The sequence below is a fragment of the Drosophila nasuta genome, chromosome 2R (genome assembly GCF_023558535.2).
Source record: "Drosophila nasuta strain 15112-1781.00 chromosome 2R, ASM2355853v1, whole genome shotgun sequence".
In the NCBI taxonomy this organism is placed as follows: Eukaryota; Metazoa; Arthropoda; class Insecta; order Diptera; family Drosophilidae; genus Drosophila; species Drosophila nasuta.
The window spans coordinates 4467008-4481311 of record NC_083456.1 but is presented as its reverse complement, the minus strand read 5'-3'; the positions used below and the strand labels follow the sequence as shown (position 1 = coordinate 4481311).

General features: G+C 40.7%; 2 protein-coding genes across 6 annotated transcripts in view; one reads left to right on the top strand and one right to left on the bottom strand.

Moving 5' to 3' along the window:
- Positions 1–339: 339 nt before the first annotated feature.
- Positions 340–14304, bottom strand: part of LOC132787698 (trichoplein keratin filament-binding protein) — a 28669-nt gene continuing 14704 nt past the window's right edge. Inside the window, exons 1-2 of one of the 3 annotated variants that reach the window (XM_060794958.1) lie at positions 2121–2249; positions 340–1907 (exon numbers count right to left, since the gene is read on the bottom strand). In XM_060794958.1, coding sequence (XP_060650941.1) covers positions 394–1905 — 1512 coding nt within the window. In that variant the 5' untranslated portion in view covers positions 1906–1907; positions 2121–2249 and the 3' untranslated portion in view covers positions 340–393. Of the gene's footprint in view, positions 1908–2009; positions 2066–2120; positions 2250–14304 lie in introns of those variants that run through there. The other 2 variants (XM_060794960.1, XM_060794957.1) reach the window with 2 other exon arrangements.
- Positions 5272–12885, top strand: LOC132787700 (peptidoglycan-recognition protein LB). Of its 3 annotated transcripts, none has more exons than XM_060794962.1 (3): positions 5272–5544; positions 12034–12402; positions 12464–12885. In XM_060794962.1, the coding sequence occupies exons 1-3, from the start codon at positions 5370–5372 to the stop codon at positions 12682–12684; spliced, it is 765 nt and encodes a 254-aa protein (XP_060650945.1). In that variant the 5' UTR covers positions 5272–5369; the 3' UTR covers positions 12685–12885. The 3 variants fall into 3 exon arrangements, with proteins under 3 accessions (XP_060650945.1, XP_060650946.1, XP_060650947.1); XM_060794963.1 differs by lacking the exon at positions 5272–5544 and adding an exon at positions 7579–8047 and having other exon boundaries at positions 12464–12880; XM_060794964.1 differs by lacking the exon at positions 5272–5544 and adding an exon at positions 11760–11887 and having other exon boundaries at positions 12464–12881.

The following is a 14304-nucleotide window of genomic DNA, read 5'->3' as shown; positions in this document are numbered from 1 at the left end:
ATAAAATACATAAACAAATCACAATAAATTTAGATATAATATATTGATTACAAATTGGAAATGATTTATATATTTTAATGATTTAAATAGACATAAAATAGATTTTAATTAGTTTGTTGAATAAATTGAAAACATTTGAAATAAATATTGTGATTTGACGTCTCTTTGGGAATACTATTTCGTTGTTTATTATCATATAAACATTATTTAATATTAATTATCGTCTATTGAGTGTTGAAGAGAGAGAGAGAGAGGGATAGTATGTGTAAGAGAGAGAGAGTAAGAGAGAGAGGGGAGAAAGCATATTCACACGCACATCGAGATACACACAATAACAACCACAGTTACAACATTGATTAATTAAACTCTATAAACTTGAATACAATTTTGACTCTAAGTCCAAGCAACGCGTTTGCGTGCAAACTTCGGTGGCATTGCCGTCTGTGATGTGACCACATTCATGGAGCGAGTGTTGCTGAGGCGTGGCGAATCGATTCCACCTCGAGCTGGCGGCATATTCTCCCACACATCTAGATTTAGATTGGTGAACGAGTCCGACACCTTGGGCACCAGCTGATCCACAGAATCACACAGATCAACTGGAGCAGTCGATGCCACTTGATTTAAGATCTGATTTGATGACTCGGATTGGCGTGGTGACATCAGTTCCTGCTCCTTGTTGAGCTGCTCCAGCTGTTTGGTGGTCTGCTCGATGCCAGACAAATGTGTGCTGCGCAATTCAATCAGCGACTGTTGCTCTGTTACATTCTCACGCAACATGTCGCTTAATAGCTGTTGCTCCTGCTCGATGATCCTGTTGATCTGACTGAAGCGCTCCAGATGCTGTTCACGCCAATTCTCCTCGCAGCGCTGCAGATTGCTCTTTGCCTCGGACTCGTACATTGCCTCGATTTGATTGTAGGCCACCAACTCCAGCTGGAGTTGCTCCTTGCACTTGTCGAGCTGCTGCTGCAGCTCTTCTGTTTTAACTGCATACTTTACCATGCGCTCTAGAAGATTGATGCACAGTGTAATCTGCTTGCGAACTGCATCGCTGCGATTCCTAATGAAGATTTTAATCTTCTTCAAATTGTAGGCCTGCGACACGTCGGGACGGTGCAGCATCATGGCTGTGCTCTCCTCCAGCAGTTGCTTCTCCTTCTCCAGTTCGGTGAGGAATAGGCGAAAGTGTTGCTCCTCCTCCTTGAGCTTGTCAGCCTGCTCCTGTCGCTGCTTCAGCTCCGACACATGAGTCTCCTGCAGTGCACGAATATCTTTGATTTCCTGCTCACGAATCAGTTGTCGCTCCTTTTGTGCCTGCTCGGTGCGATTGATCTCCTGCTGCAGTTGTAGCTGCCGCTCTGCGGTCAACGCTTCCTGCTGCTCACGCTGCTGCTGCTGCTCGATCTGTTTGTCCAGCCAGTTGAGCTTGGCCAGCACTTCGTTGTCCGACTTGGATTTGTACAACAGCTTCTCATCGTCCACACCATGACGCCAGCGGCCATAGAGTTTGGCCTCCATTTCCAGTTTGCGCTTGAGTTGTTCCTGCTCCTTGAGCGATTGATTGATGCGCTCCAAAGTCTTCAGATCGCCAGAGGCATGTCGCTGTCCTCGCCTGCCTCCCAGCTCCAACTCAAAGGCCTCAGTGTCGCTGTCCAGTAACTTGCGAAGCTTAGAGCGACGCTCAGCGAGCTCCTGATCCTTTTGCTGTTGGTTCTTCTTGTGCTGCATTCTCTTGTCGGCATTATCGTAGTACTCCTTGTTGGTCCAGTTCTCAAAGCGCGACGTGACCTGACCCCAGTGCCCATAGTAACGATTCACCTGATGCGTCGCCTGCACTCGATTATTCTCCTGTTCTCGACGCCAGGCGTACGCTGCATGCTGATGATTCAACCTCGCCGACATTTCTGCAAAATAAAAAACGGGGAACAAAATAAATGAAAGTGTAAAAATATGAGCAGTGGAATGACAAGTTAACTTTGAGTGCACCAACAAAGCGGACAAAGCACCGAGTGCTCAACCACCAGAAACCACTCGTGCTTGACACACCGCGAACTCGGCAAAGCAAAGCAAGGCAAGATGGGAATATTAAAAAAACAAAACAAAAAACAGACACTAACTTCAATTTGCCGTCTGAATGCTCTGATTGAGAATTTACCATGCCACACACACACACGTAGAGAATTGTTGAGTAGTAATATTTATTTATTTAAGACTACATTGAGAGAGCAAACACAGCCTAAGCAAAGGCTTGCTTAGCATTCAATAACAAAATATTGAATCATTCAGCAAGTAAATTCACAAGTCTGCAACTATGAAAAATTACCCGAGAATGTGTTAATATTTATTATTTATTATTAGAAGCAGTTAGAAGCAAAACAATTGCTGTCCGATTTAATCGCTTATACATAAATTTGTATATTCAATTAGATTGTTGTAACCTGTTTTAAGGGTTCCATACAGAGCACACACAATTGAGATATTTGTGGCTTGCAAACGCCGAGAATTTTGTAATCTCTGTGTAAGCTACTCGTGTGTGTAGTCTAGAGAGGAGGACACCAAATTTCAGACTTGTAGAAATTAGAAATTCCACTCTTTCCGGTATATATTTTTTTGTTCGCTCTGCCTTGCAGCAGCTGTCACTAACTGCCAAGCGAGCAGGCAGGCAGGCAGGCAGGCAGTAAACAGACGCAACGGAAGCAACGAACCGGGCAACCAACTAACGTAACCACCAACCGACGAGCTCTCTAAACCAAACCCATGCCCCAAACTCCAAACGGCTCGCAAAACTTGCTGGGGGAACAACATGGCGAAATCTGTTGCTCGGCAAATGTGGCATGCAGCAACATAACGTGCCCCTCCTCTCTCCCTCTGTGTCTGCCAAAGCCACCCGCCACCCACTTTAGCAGTTTCTGTTTCAGTTTTAGATAGAGGCAACTGTCCATTCCAACCGTCCATCCATCACCGTGACCCGTTGCAATATGTCAGAGGCCGATGTGCGTTGCCGTCCACAGTTCTCGCTCTGCTCTGTGTTGCTGTGTTGTTCTTGTTCTGGTTATGGTTCTGTAGGGAGCTGGCTGCTGCTCACGCTTTAGGGCCAGCCATTCCCCGGAATCGAGATGCAAATTGGCGCTGGCGTTGCGTGGATGGCGGCATTGCTAATTTTGTGAGAGATTTATGAGCAGCACGAAGCGCATTGATATATGCCAAATTGTTTACAAATTGATTACATTATTAATAATGCCCCCCCAAAGGCATGATACCAGCCACTCTACCACTCCGCTCTCCACTCACCACTCACAACGCGCCACGCACCGCAATGTGTCGGCTTATTCAAAATTCACAATGTGGGTGCAAAATATATTCCACAAAGTACTTCTTATGTCATGTGACTGACAAAACTTTGGCAATAAATCAAGCAACGGTGCGAACATTGGGCGTGCCACTACCACAAGCACACACAACACTCACACCCACAAACAAACACACACACACACACGTATGCACCCACATTTCAATCGAACTCAAGGAGAATGAGATGCGGGAGCTGGAGTAGGAGAAGGAGGAACAGCTCAAATGCCAAGATGCCGCCCTAATAGACTTAATACACTTTCGGCACACAAATTCACTTCCTTAATTGAAATTTTAATTTGAATACTTTGCCAAAGTTTTGGCATTCAGCCATGCTAAGCGCGAGGGGAGGCGTCTCCTGGCTCCTGGCCCACCTCGGTGGGAAGGGGAAGGGGAGGACATCTAGACAGCGAGACATGCAGACACATTCAGGCAGCAATAACAAACAGCCAAACAAACAAGCAAAAGTCGCTGCTGTCGCCAGATCTGCCAACAGCAGCAGCCTCCCTATATAGCAGGCACCAACTGTTACTGGCTGCCTCATGCCTCATGCTTCATGCCGCTTGCCGCATGCCACATGCCTCGGCTGGTGCCTCTGCTTGCCTTGGTTCTACCTCCTGCTGCTGCAATCTCACAGGCTCAGCGCTTTTCAATTTACGCGCAACGCAAATCGTTTGTCATTTTATGTATGCCTTAATATATGGCATGTGCGTGTCGTGAAGCCAAACCCGCCCAGCCATCAAGATAGGAGAAACAAGACGCATCCACAATTCCTACCACAAGCTCTATTCCCATTCCCGTTCCCGTTAACCCAAAAGGCAACCAGCAACCGTAACTAATCCGTCCTGGCAATGATATAAGCGACTGCGAGAGCGCCAACTGATGAGTTGTTCCTGACAAAACTTTTCCTGCAGCCGGCTGTCCAAATGATATACATATACAAGGCATTAGCAGATGGACGAGCTGTTGATACCACACAGCAAACAGTCAGTGCCTGTGTTGTCCATTAATTAAGTTCGCAACTGCAAACTGGACTCTCCAGAGTGTTATAATCGAAAGCATACCGCAAAAGCAAGGTAAAGCTGAAGGCAATGGCAATGGCAATGGCAAAGGCAAAGGAAGCGCCTGCTTGAACAAATAATTTGCAATTACTTTTGCTAATTGTAATACACGCTGCTGCTTGTCATTATCTAACGGACGCATAACACAGATAATAATACCCTCACCTTGCGGTGAATACCCTAAAAACAATGTGATTTCTTTCTACTCGTATACTCGACGCGAACTCCGAAAAAAAGAGCGTGCCAGGCGGCAGTTAGCAAACATAGCACTTAATACCCTGATAAGATGTGCGATTAGCGGACAGTTGAATGGTAAATTAAAAAAATAACAAAAAAAACTTCTTTAAGAATTGATATCGCTGGCAAAGTCGTACCCCCAAATACTCTACTGCGCATCGATTTCTGAGCTTAATTATGTTTGCGTTTGCTTTGGCTTTGAGTATTTTTCCTCTAGAACTTGTTTTTAGAATACTAAATACAGCTTGAACTGCAATAAAATGAATTTTATTGCACTGCCAAGTTTTAAGCTGGTTTCAGTTATGAATTGAGTTGAAATATACGTATAGTATATAACTTAACAGCAGACTGCGAGCTACACTTCTTTCCATGCAATTTCTTTTATTCAACAAAAAAAAAAGTCTGTAATTAACTGTTTTTTCTTAATTTACTGTGACTGTGAATCGTGTGACGCCTCTTTTTATTTTCCTTTTGTCTCAATTATCTCTGAATTTAAGGCGACCAGCTTAATAGAGATGGACACATGCCCCATTTAATTGCAGTGTGGGTGGTGTGGGTTGGAAACGCACAGGAATTAATCAGAGGCACTATAACTGCTTCGGCTTTGACTTCGACACTGGCATAGACTTCAGTTGGACGGTTCGTTCAGTTTCCTGCACGCTTCACATCGTTGTTAGCGGTTTTCACAATTGTTTTACTTGTTAACGACATTGGCACGACATGGGCGACGAGCGGTCTGGATGTGGGTCGACTGTGACCTTAGTGGCAACACAAGAACCAATGCCAAAACCATGTGACGTAGTTACCGCTATAGACGCCACACAGCAACAGAAACAACAATATACCCAACAACAATATGAGCAACATCAACGAGAACAACAAAGTATAATTTGTGGTAAGTGCCGTGCCAACAATTCAACTATTTGAACTATTCCATGTGTCTAATGCGAGAGCACTCGAAAAATTTCCCCTTTTCAAAATTAAATAAATAAATATATTTTGAGAACGCCGGTGGATGAAAGGAGGGGGGCTGTGGTGGTAAGGCTTGCGTGTTTACCTTGCCGCATAAACACATCCAAAATATTGGCTGACAAACGACTTGAATTTCCTTTGATGAAATTACGGCCATCTGGGTGCTGCGGTAATCCCCCAACCATCCAGATTTATCTGTGTGTCTTGTCTTGTTTTTCGTTTGTTGAATATATCGTTAATATTACACACAATCTAAATACTCGTAACCTGCTCATCGTACACCCCTTTTAAACGAAGCAATTATACACTAATAATATAATATTGTGATAACAACAGCGCGCAGTAAATCATTGAAAAAAAATATAATTGTTTATGAAGCAATCAGTTTTTCAGTGATTTAACACTTTGATACGCCTGTATCTGTCATATATTGCCAGTATAACAAGTTTCTAGAGAGTTTCCAAAGAACTTAAGGTCACACACGTCAAATATTCGGCAAAGCTTTTTTAACGCCAATTTAAATTATGTTAATGTGATATTATTATTTTATGTGCGTCACAGAAAGAGAAAGTTCGTATTTTATAAAGTCAGTTGAAATGTTACAAATTGACTGAGAACACTAAAATACCCTAACTAAGGAAATATAATGTATAATAACCCTGCTAATTCGTCTATCAAACCTCAACGCATTGACTAAAGCAATTTACCAGATGTTTTTGCCGTGTGCTTCCCCTACAAAGTAACCAGGGACATCCCCTCAAAAGACCACATGGTAACAAATAAGAAAAAAAGGCAAATAAGTAAATGGAAACATAAGAAAAGAAGCGCTTAAGCGGAGAACGGAAGGGGGATAAAAAAACAAGGCAGAGATGCATTAAGTTAGCTGATAGGTCAATAAATAATTTAATGTCCAAAAGGTCATCGATTGATAAGATCTTCTGGGAAATCACAATAGAACAAATAAACAACATTAACTTATATGGAAAACAAATTTTTCTGTGAATTGAAATCGTCACAACAATTTGCCTAATCAGCAAACGATGATGATGCTATAAAAGGAAAAGGTCGAGTTGCTTTACCTAAGCTGTTTTATATTCATAAGATCTGAGACATCTATTTGACTTTCGTGTTTAAAGCGTTGCATAAGCAACATGGCCAGCGACACATGTTTCAAATGGCTCTTCAAAGCTTGCGTTACGGCCATGACTGCTGGAAAGTCTTATCAACAAAACCGAGTGACCGATATAACCATATCACGCAAGCCCAAAACTAAATGACCTAGAACACAATGATAGGCAATTATTGCAATTGACTTAATTTATCTAACGTGTGATATCACAAACAAACCTACTATGTGAGCATGCGTCACGATACATTCGCAATTAGCCAAGGGAAAGCGCTTCAAAGTTCACTCTCAGGTTAAGGTTGATATCACTTTTTTGCCAAGTCACCGTTAAATGGGGGGACAATAATCAGCACTGTCCGATCAGAAAGGGCCGAACAAAAGAGCAGCAGCAGCAGTAGCAGCTAAAAAAAATACCCGTAACGTATTGCAAATAAAAAGTACCGTCAATCGGCAGACCGCAGGCACAAGCGGTTCAAAAGAGGTCGATAAATTTGCACATTTTCGTGTAATTCACACAAAGCAGACTCGATTCGCAGCTTTTCAAACTGTAATTAAATGCGATTAATACTTAATTAGCAAAAAAAAGAGACATCTCCCTCAGGTTGATAACAAAATTATCAGCAGTTTGAGAGCCGATCGACAATTGAGCAACAGAGCTACGCAGAGCGGAAGTGAGCGTTGCGGAGAGTCAAAGAGCGAATCGAATGATTCGACGAGGCGCCAACGTTAGCGCTGGCGTCGGTGTTGACGTCGCCGTCTACGCTGGCGGAGGCGTTGGCGTCGCAGTCGAGACTTGGTAATAAATTCCATGCGATATACAAATTGTTTGGCATTGCGCGCAGACAACGACAGCGACGCTGACGTCGACAGCGCTGGTGCAAAAATTAACTAAAAATAAAACTAACACGAAAACATAAGAAATAAATATAAATAAATCTGTGCTCGGTCTATAAACATCGTAGCGCCCTTATGCCATCCAATCATTCGCGTTTCTGAGCTGCGTCAATACGAACCAAAAGGAAAGCGCCGAAAAATACTGTGGCAAGGAATGCTCTGGAAATTCAGCATGTGAAAACTGACCTCAAGATCATTTAAAATTTCGCACAATTCTTGCCAACACACATTCACAATTCAAATTAAAACAAAACAAAGTTCCTAAAAAAAAGAAGATAGATACCATTTAGAAAATATAATAGTAATAGAAATTACGTGCAAAAACAAAAAGTTCCTAAAGTCATCAAAATACTCGCACCACCTGCAAGCATGACAGCACTGGGATTACTTTTGCTATCTATGATGGGTAAGTGTTCTGAGCGCAGTCTTATCAGCCTGCCCCTGAAATACACAATAAAACACACAGAAACACCGCATACTTATGGCACAAACATCCAACACCCAAATACCAAATAGCAATACCAAAGCTTTTGACTGTGCCTCTGAGTTTTTCTTATCGGCAAGCTCTGAGCGCCTGTCACGTCGATTAAACTCATTTCCAGAACACCCTGTAACTGAATAGCAGATACAACCGTAGAGATAATTATTCGTATACTACATATATAACACCTTGTGCACTACACTGTTAAATATGCACGCACATTCCAAGAGAATTTATGCTGCAAATTTCACGCAAATTTAATTACTCCCATTTAACAAAAATTTAATTTGAGAGCACAAATTCATTGACAGAGTCAGAGAGGGATTTTTATGCCATACACAATAATGTATTAATTTCTGAATACTCTAACAAAATTTTCAAAAGTTTCGAACTGCATTTCACTGGAATTTAGTAAACATTTTTGCCAATTAAAGTTTTGGACATGCACTCCTCTGCATTTATTAATTTATAATTATGCAATATTTGCAATTAGAAAAGCTTTCTAGAAAAGTTTGTTAAATAATCCCCATAACTATTTTTTTTAACTTTAATATGGTTCTTTAAATACCACATCTAATTTAAACACCATTTCTAATAGCCATATATAATTTCATTTTGATTTTCTTCCTTGTTTTGCAATACTAAATAGTAGAACAGTATAGGTAAAAAAATAAATTTAAAATTATTTTGCTTGCAAGAGTATGCACGCTTTGTCAGAATGAATATAATATTTTTCTTTTTGCTCATATTTTGTTGTTGTTGCTCGTTTTTGTCACATTTTTTGTTTCCAAGTGAGCGTGACTTAATTTGGAATATTCCGTACTATAAACAATATTTGCTTAATGAGTATGCTCATATAATATGCTTACAGGTACCAAAGAGTTTATGTGTATGTTGTGCCAGTTTGCGTGTGTGAATAAATAGCATATTTTATATGCTTTGCTTGATTAAAAACAAACAATTAGTGGCGGGTGGTTGGGCGCGACGCTTTGCAAAATTGAATAAATTGAATACTTCAATTATAAGCGAGGCCTGTTAAACCTTATCGCATTATCGGGGCAGTCAATGAACCCATCACTAGGCGCACTTTTGACGACCCTCCTCTTCTCTCACCCATGCACAAGTCAATTTTATGCACAGCGTCAAATTACTTTTCGCTATTTTCCTATGAAATACGAGGCACATCCCTTCAGTTATTAAACTTCATCCCAGTATATATTATTAAATAGTTTGCAACGTTATGTCTCTCTCTCTCTCTCTCTCTTTTTATACATATAGTATAGAGTGTGTTTGTGTGGCAACAGTTTGCAACATTGATTAGCACAACGAGTTTAATGTTTACTTTATTAGGCCGCGTAATTAGGGCCAACGATTAAGGAAATGCGTGGTGAGAGGTGTTAAATTTTAGTTTGTCGTGTTTAGTTTTCTGTATGCGTCAGGAGATCCCGGGCGGCTTAACGGTAACGGTAACAGTAAGTGCACGAGTATAATCGTAATTAACATGTAACACTAAAAAGCAAAAGGCATAAATTATACACCAAATGATTTGACAGCAGCCCGGCGACCACGCCTCCAAGCACGCTCTGTTTATTATTCAAGCACGCGCTGCCAATAGACGATCCCATTACCATTTCCATTCCCATTCCCAGCTCCCAACTATAGCTCCAGCTCCAGCTCCCGTATTTGCCACTATATATGCATACATATATGTATGTGTATGTAGTCCAGAGTCGGGATATTCTTGGGAGTATATATATACGTAGGTGCAAATGTACAGGCGCCAACAAAAATGTTTTGCTCTCCAAATTTTAATTAGAAACTGCTGCTATTAACTTAGTCAAGTGCTCAGGCATCAGGTCGAGCAAGAGCTCCGCAAACAGCTCCCCACTTCCACACCTCAACTTTCACTTCCCCATTTTCCAGCTGCCATTTCCAAACTCGCGTTTTCCGCTCCAACTTTGCATATGCATATAAATGCCGGTTCGGGACGAGCTGCTGCGGGTGCGACGCCTTGGTAAACATTCCAAATGGATGCTGTTAAAGTTTCGCACTCTCCTCTCCTTCAGTTCATTCTACAAGTATTTCCCCCAGACAGGCACACACACACACACACACACACAGCCAGAAGAGTAAAGAGAGAGAGAGAGCGACTCACACACATTAAACGAATTTTGAATGAAATAGTTTTTGGTGAAGCATTTGCATTTATGACTGGGGCGGATACCAGAAAGTTAACTTCGAAGGCCGCCGCTTTGGGGCAATAGACATCACTGTCAATAGGTAACTGTGAAACGGGCAACTGATAGATGATAGCACCTGTTGCCTTCACTGTTTAATATTCAAATATTTTATATATTTGCGAAGCTTAAAGCTGACTCATCATTACTTGTGAAAATTAACAGAGATTGGCTTATAGACGCACCTGACATACTCTAACATTCTAATACTTAAACGGTTTTGTTTCACCACTTCAGAACTTAATTTCATTTCAACAATTATTAAGTGACCCACTAAAGCGATAAAAGTTGCACATTCCTTTCATTCAACAATAGTTATCTATGAGACTTGAGAAACAGTTCTGTATGTCTATGCAAGACAGTCGACATGAGATAGTAATTAAGTACACACTTGAAAGTAATTCTAATAGATTAGATGCATGACAATTCAAAGTATCAAGTACTATCAATTGACCCATGTATTTCCCATATTAAGATTTCGATATGTTTCTGACAACACGTGAATTTCACAATTTAGTTTATTCCCTTAGTGACAGACAATTACTAAAAAATGCATTTCCCTTCGAAATTAGTTTTCGCATTTGGTAAACATTATAACCTCCAATCGTAAGTAGGGAATTTAATGCTAATACGAATGTTTTTGTAACTATCGCAATAATTTGAATTTATAATATTTCTAGAAAATAAATAAATAAATATTAAATATAGAAATAGTTGATATAAAATAATGCAATCTAATCTACTTGTTTGTAATCAATGAACACTTTATAATACTCAATATACCTGCGAAAGAGCATAAGAAACAAGATAGACAAATTCCAAATCAAACAGCTGTACAATGTCACAAACATTCACGTCACTCTTGAGCGTATTGAACGATTCAGTAAACAAAACAAATAGCTCAACAAACTTCATGCATATTTCATATGATTTGAGGCCGGTTCATTAATTGACACGTTAGCCAAAGAAGCAAACAACGTTGCAAATACTGAGAGATACGCAAATATACTATTTAAATCGTCGATAGTTCGTTGAGATCAACCCGTTTTCAGAGGCATTCAGCAGCTTGTTTTGTTTGGTCATTTCTTTCTCTCTCTTTCTCTTACACTCTGTCTCATTCTTTCTCAGTCTGCCTCGTTAGTGCTGAGTGCGTCTCGTTTGTCGTGTGCGGGGGAATTTTTATGAAACGTTCCGCCGCCTGGCATTTGGCGTTCGGTGTCATTGCGATTTCTCACCTCGTTGGGGGAACACTACCACAAAACCACCAGCGAGTAGCCGCAAGCCGGGGAATCCATTCAATAATTTATCAATGGAATTCGCGCGACTAACACGGAAGGCAATACGCGACCCACGCTAAAAAATCAAGAGACTCGATAAAGTAAAAGTCAAACAGACTGATGCAATTAATGCTAACAAACTTTGGCCACACACAGTGACATATCGCAATACGACTCGTACACACACTGACACACATAGCGCACACACAGCACACACACAGCAAAAAGTGCGAAAATTGTAAATAAACGTGGTACGTTGGTTGCCTGTTTATTGGCCAGACAAACAAACAGCAGCCGCAACAGCAAAGGCAACAACAACAACAACAACAGTAGCAGCAGCATGTAGCAAAAACATTCAACTGATGGTCAATTTCTGTTCTCACATTTACCTTTTCAGGTTACACCCAGCACATGCAGCAAGCCGCAACGGAGGGTGGGCCACACAGTGCCCGACTGCTGTCGAGGGCCGATTGGGGTGCCCGCATGCCCAAGCAGGTGGACTATTTCACCGGACCCGCGCCCTATGTCATCATACACCACTCGTATATACCAGCCGCATGCTACACCACGCCGGACTGTATGCGCAGCATGCGTGACATTCAGGACTTCCATCAGGAGGATCGCGGATGGAATGACATTGGCTATAGCTTTGGCATTGGAGGCGACGGCATGATCTACACGGGACGTGGATTCAATGTGGTGGGAGCTCATGCGCCCAAATACAATGACAAGAGTGTGGGAATTGTCCTTATCGGAGATTGGCGAAGTGAGTTTAAGATACGATGCCAACTATCAAATCAGATTCTAACTTGTATCTTTCCTTATAGCTGAGCTGCCACCAGAACGCATGTTGCAGGCCACCAAGGATCTTATAGCATTTGGCGTAGCCCAGGGTTACATTGATCCCGCCTACAAGTTGCTGGGCCACAAGCAGGTGCGCGATACCGAGTGTCCTGGTGGCCAACTCTTCCACGAGATATCCACGTGGCCGCATTTCACCCGATTGAACAACACAACGGAGGCACCGCCCGTGGTCAAGAAGATTTAAGCACAGGCGTCGCACAGTTTGTGCTAAGTACTGAGCTACAACTGACATACTAACATACAGAAGCTAAATTGCAACAATCAGCTGGAAGTCAATGAACTTCCATAAACAGTATTTCATAAGGTTTCGTGTAACATGAACAGAAGAGAGAGCACAAATAAACACAACTACTAGAATTACGTTTACTTAAAAAAACAAAAACAGAGCAATGTTTTTCTTTGTTACATTAATTAAAAATATTTCGTCAAACAATTCGCAATTGGATTTTGATTGCAATTCAATTTGTCTGCCAAATGATTTTTAATTAGTGCGGTTTTATTTTTTGATTTCAGCCGCTGTAAACTTGTCTACGCTCTTCAAATTGATTTACGACCATGGCAAGTTTGCAACTTTATCATGCCAGAAATATAATAAAAACGGCAAGTGAGAAGGTTGAATTTTAAAGTGTTCGACTATGAGATACCCTGCGCTCAGTCTTTTGATATCGCACACAATAGTTTCGAAATAGCAAGACTTCGGCATTAAATTTTAATTTCATTATTATGGAGATAAACGCTTGAACAAGTAAAAAATTGAATCTCATTGACGATATCCAAGAGTTATCAGTATTGTTTAATTTTTTAGAAGAATGGAGAAATATTTGAAACAAATTCAATTGCTTATTGTAACATATTGCATAAACATAAATGCCAGCATTTGATGGTCTCTAAAATTGACAATGTCATAATACCCTTTTTCGCTCAATTTGCAGAGTAAAGCATAAAAAACGGAAACCGAAAACATTTAATAATAAAACTCAGCACCAAAGTGACTTTTAATTTTATTGATTCTGCTTTGCTTCGCTTTGATTTGCAAACAAAATTTGACTATGCAGCAAAATGTGGCAGCAATTATGGGAGCTGCGACCAAATTCGAAGAGTGTTTGACTAAAAGTTACCCTATACAGTTTAAAAGTTTATTGTTGATTTACACTTCGAATATAATAGAATACGGGAAAGAATATAATCAGTTCCACAAAATATACAAACAGGGTATATAAAGATACGTTTGGATGAGTTTTTGGCACCGCCGAGAAGTATGCAACTGAAATTTGTCTGTTGCTTTTAACCCCAAAACTATGCGGGCATTTAAATATTTACGAGGTCTGTTTTTGTTTCATCTGGCAAGTCGCAAACAGAAACTATCTGGAAAATGCATACATATAGCCTTTGTGTATGTAGTTTATGTATAACATTTGCAACCGACTCTTTTTTCGCTCTCCCGTTAATGTTATTACTTATACGCCTGGTGAAACTTCAATTCAATGCTGATAACCGTGTCGAAATTTGATAAATTATTGAAACTGTTATTGTTTTTAATCTCTCGCTTTGGACCAAATGTAAATTATGCTGCTTTCGCTCCAAAACAATTTCCATATATATTAAATTTAATGCAATTTTGCGAATGTAATAATATTCCGAGTGAAGCATTTGACTCTGGTTAAGGCCTTCTCTCTTTTGTTAATTTCAATTAAGAGAAGTGCCTGACGCCTGACTTCTATGGCAACTTCTCTTTGTTGCTGTAAAAGTAATGAACTGCCTCTGTTCTTTCACCCTTTTCACCTTCTTCTTCTTTCGGTTTGTC

Bases quoted from the DNA above. Each gene is read 5' to 3' on its own strand.
- LOC132787700 (XM_060794962.1), top strand. From the start codon at position 5,370: ATGGGCGACGAGCGGTCTGGATGTGGGTCGACTGTGACCTTAGTGGCA. The intron at 5,545-12,033 runs GTAAGTGCCGTG...TTACCTTTTCAG, and splicing joins ACAACAAAGTATAATTTGTG to GTTACACCCAGCACATGCAG. The intron at 12,403-12,463 runs GTGAGTTTAAGA...CTTTCCTTATAG, and splicing joins CCTTATCGGAGATTGGCGAA to CTGAGCTGCCACCAGAACGC.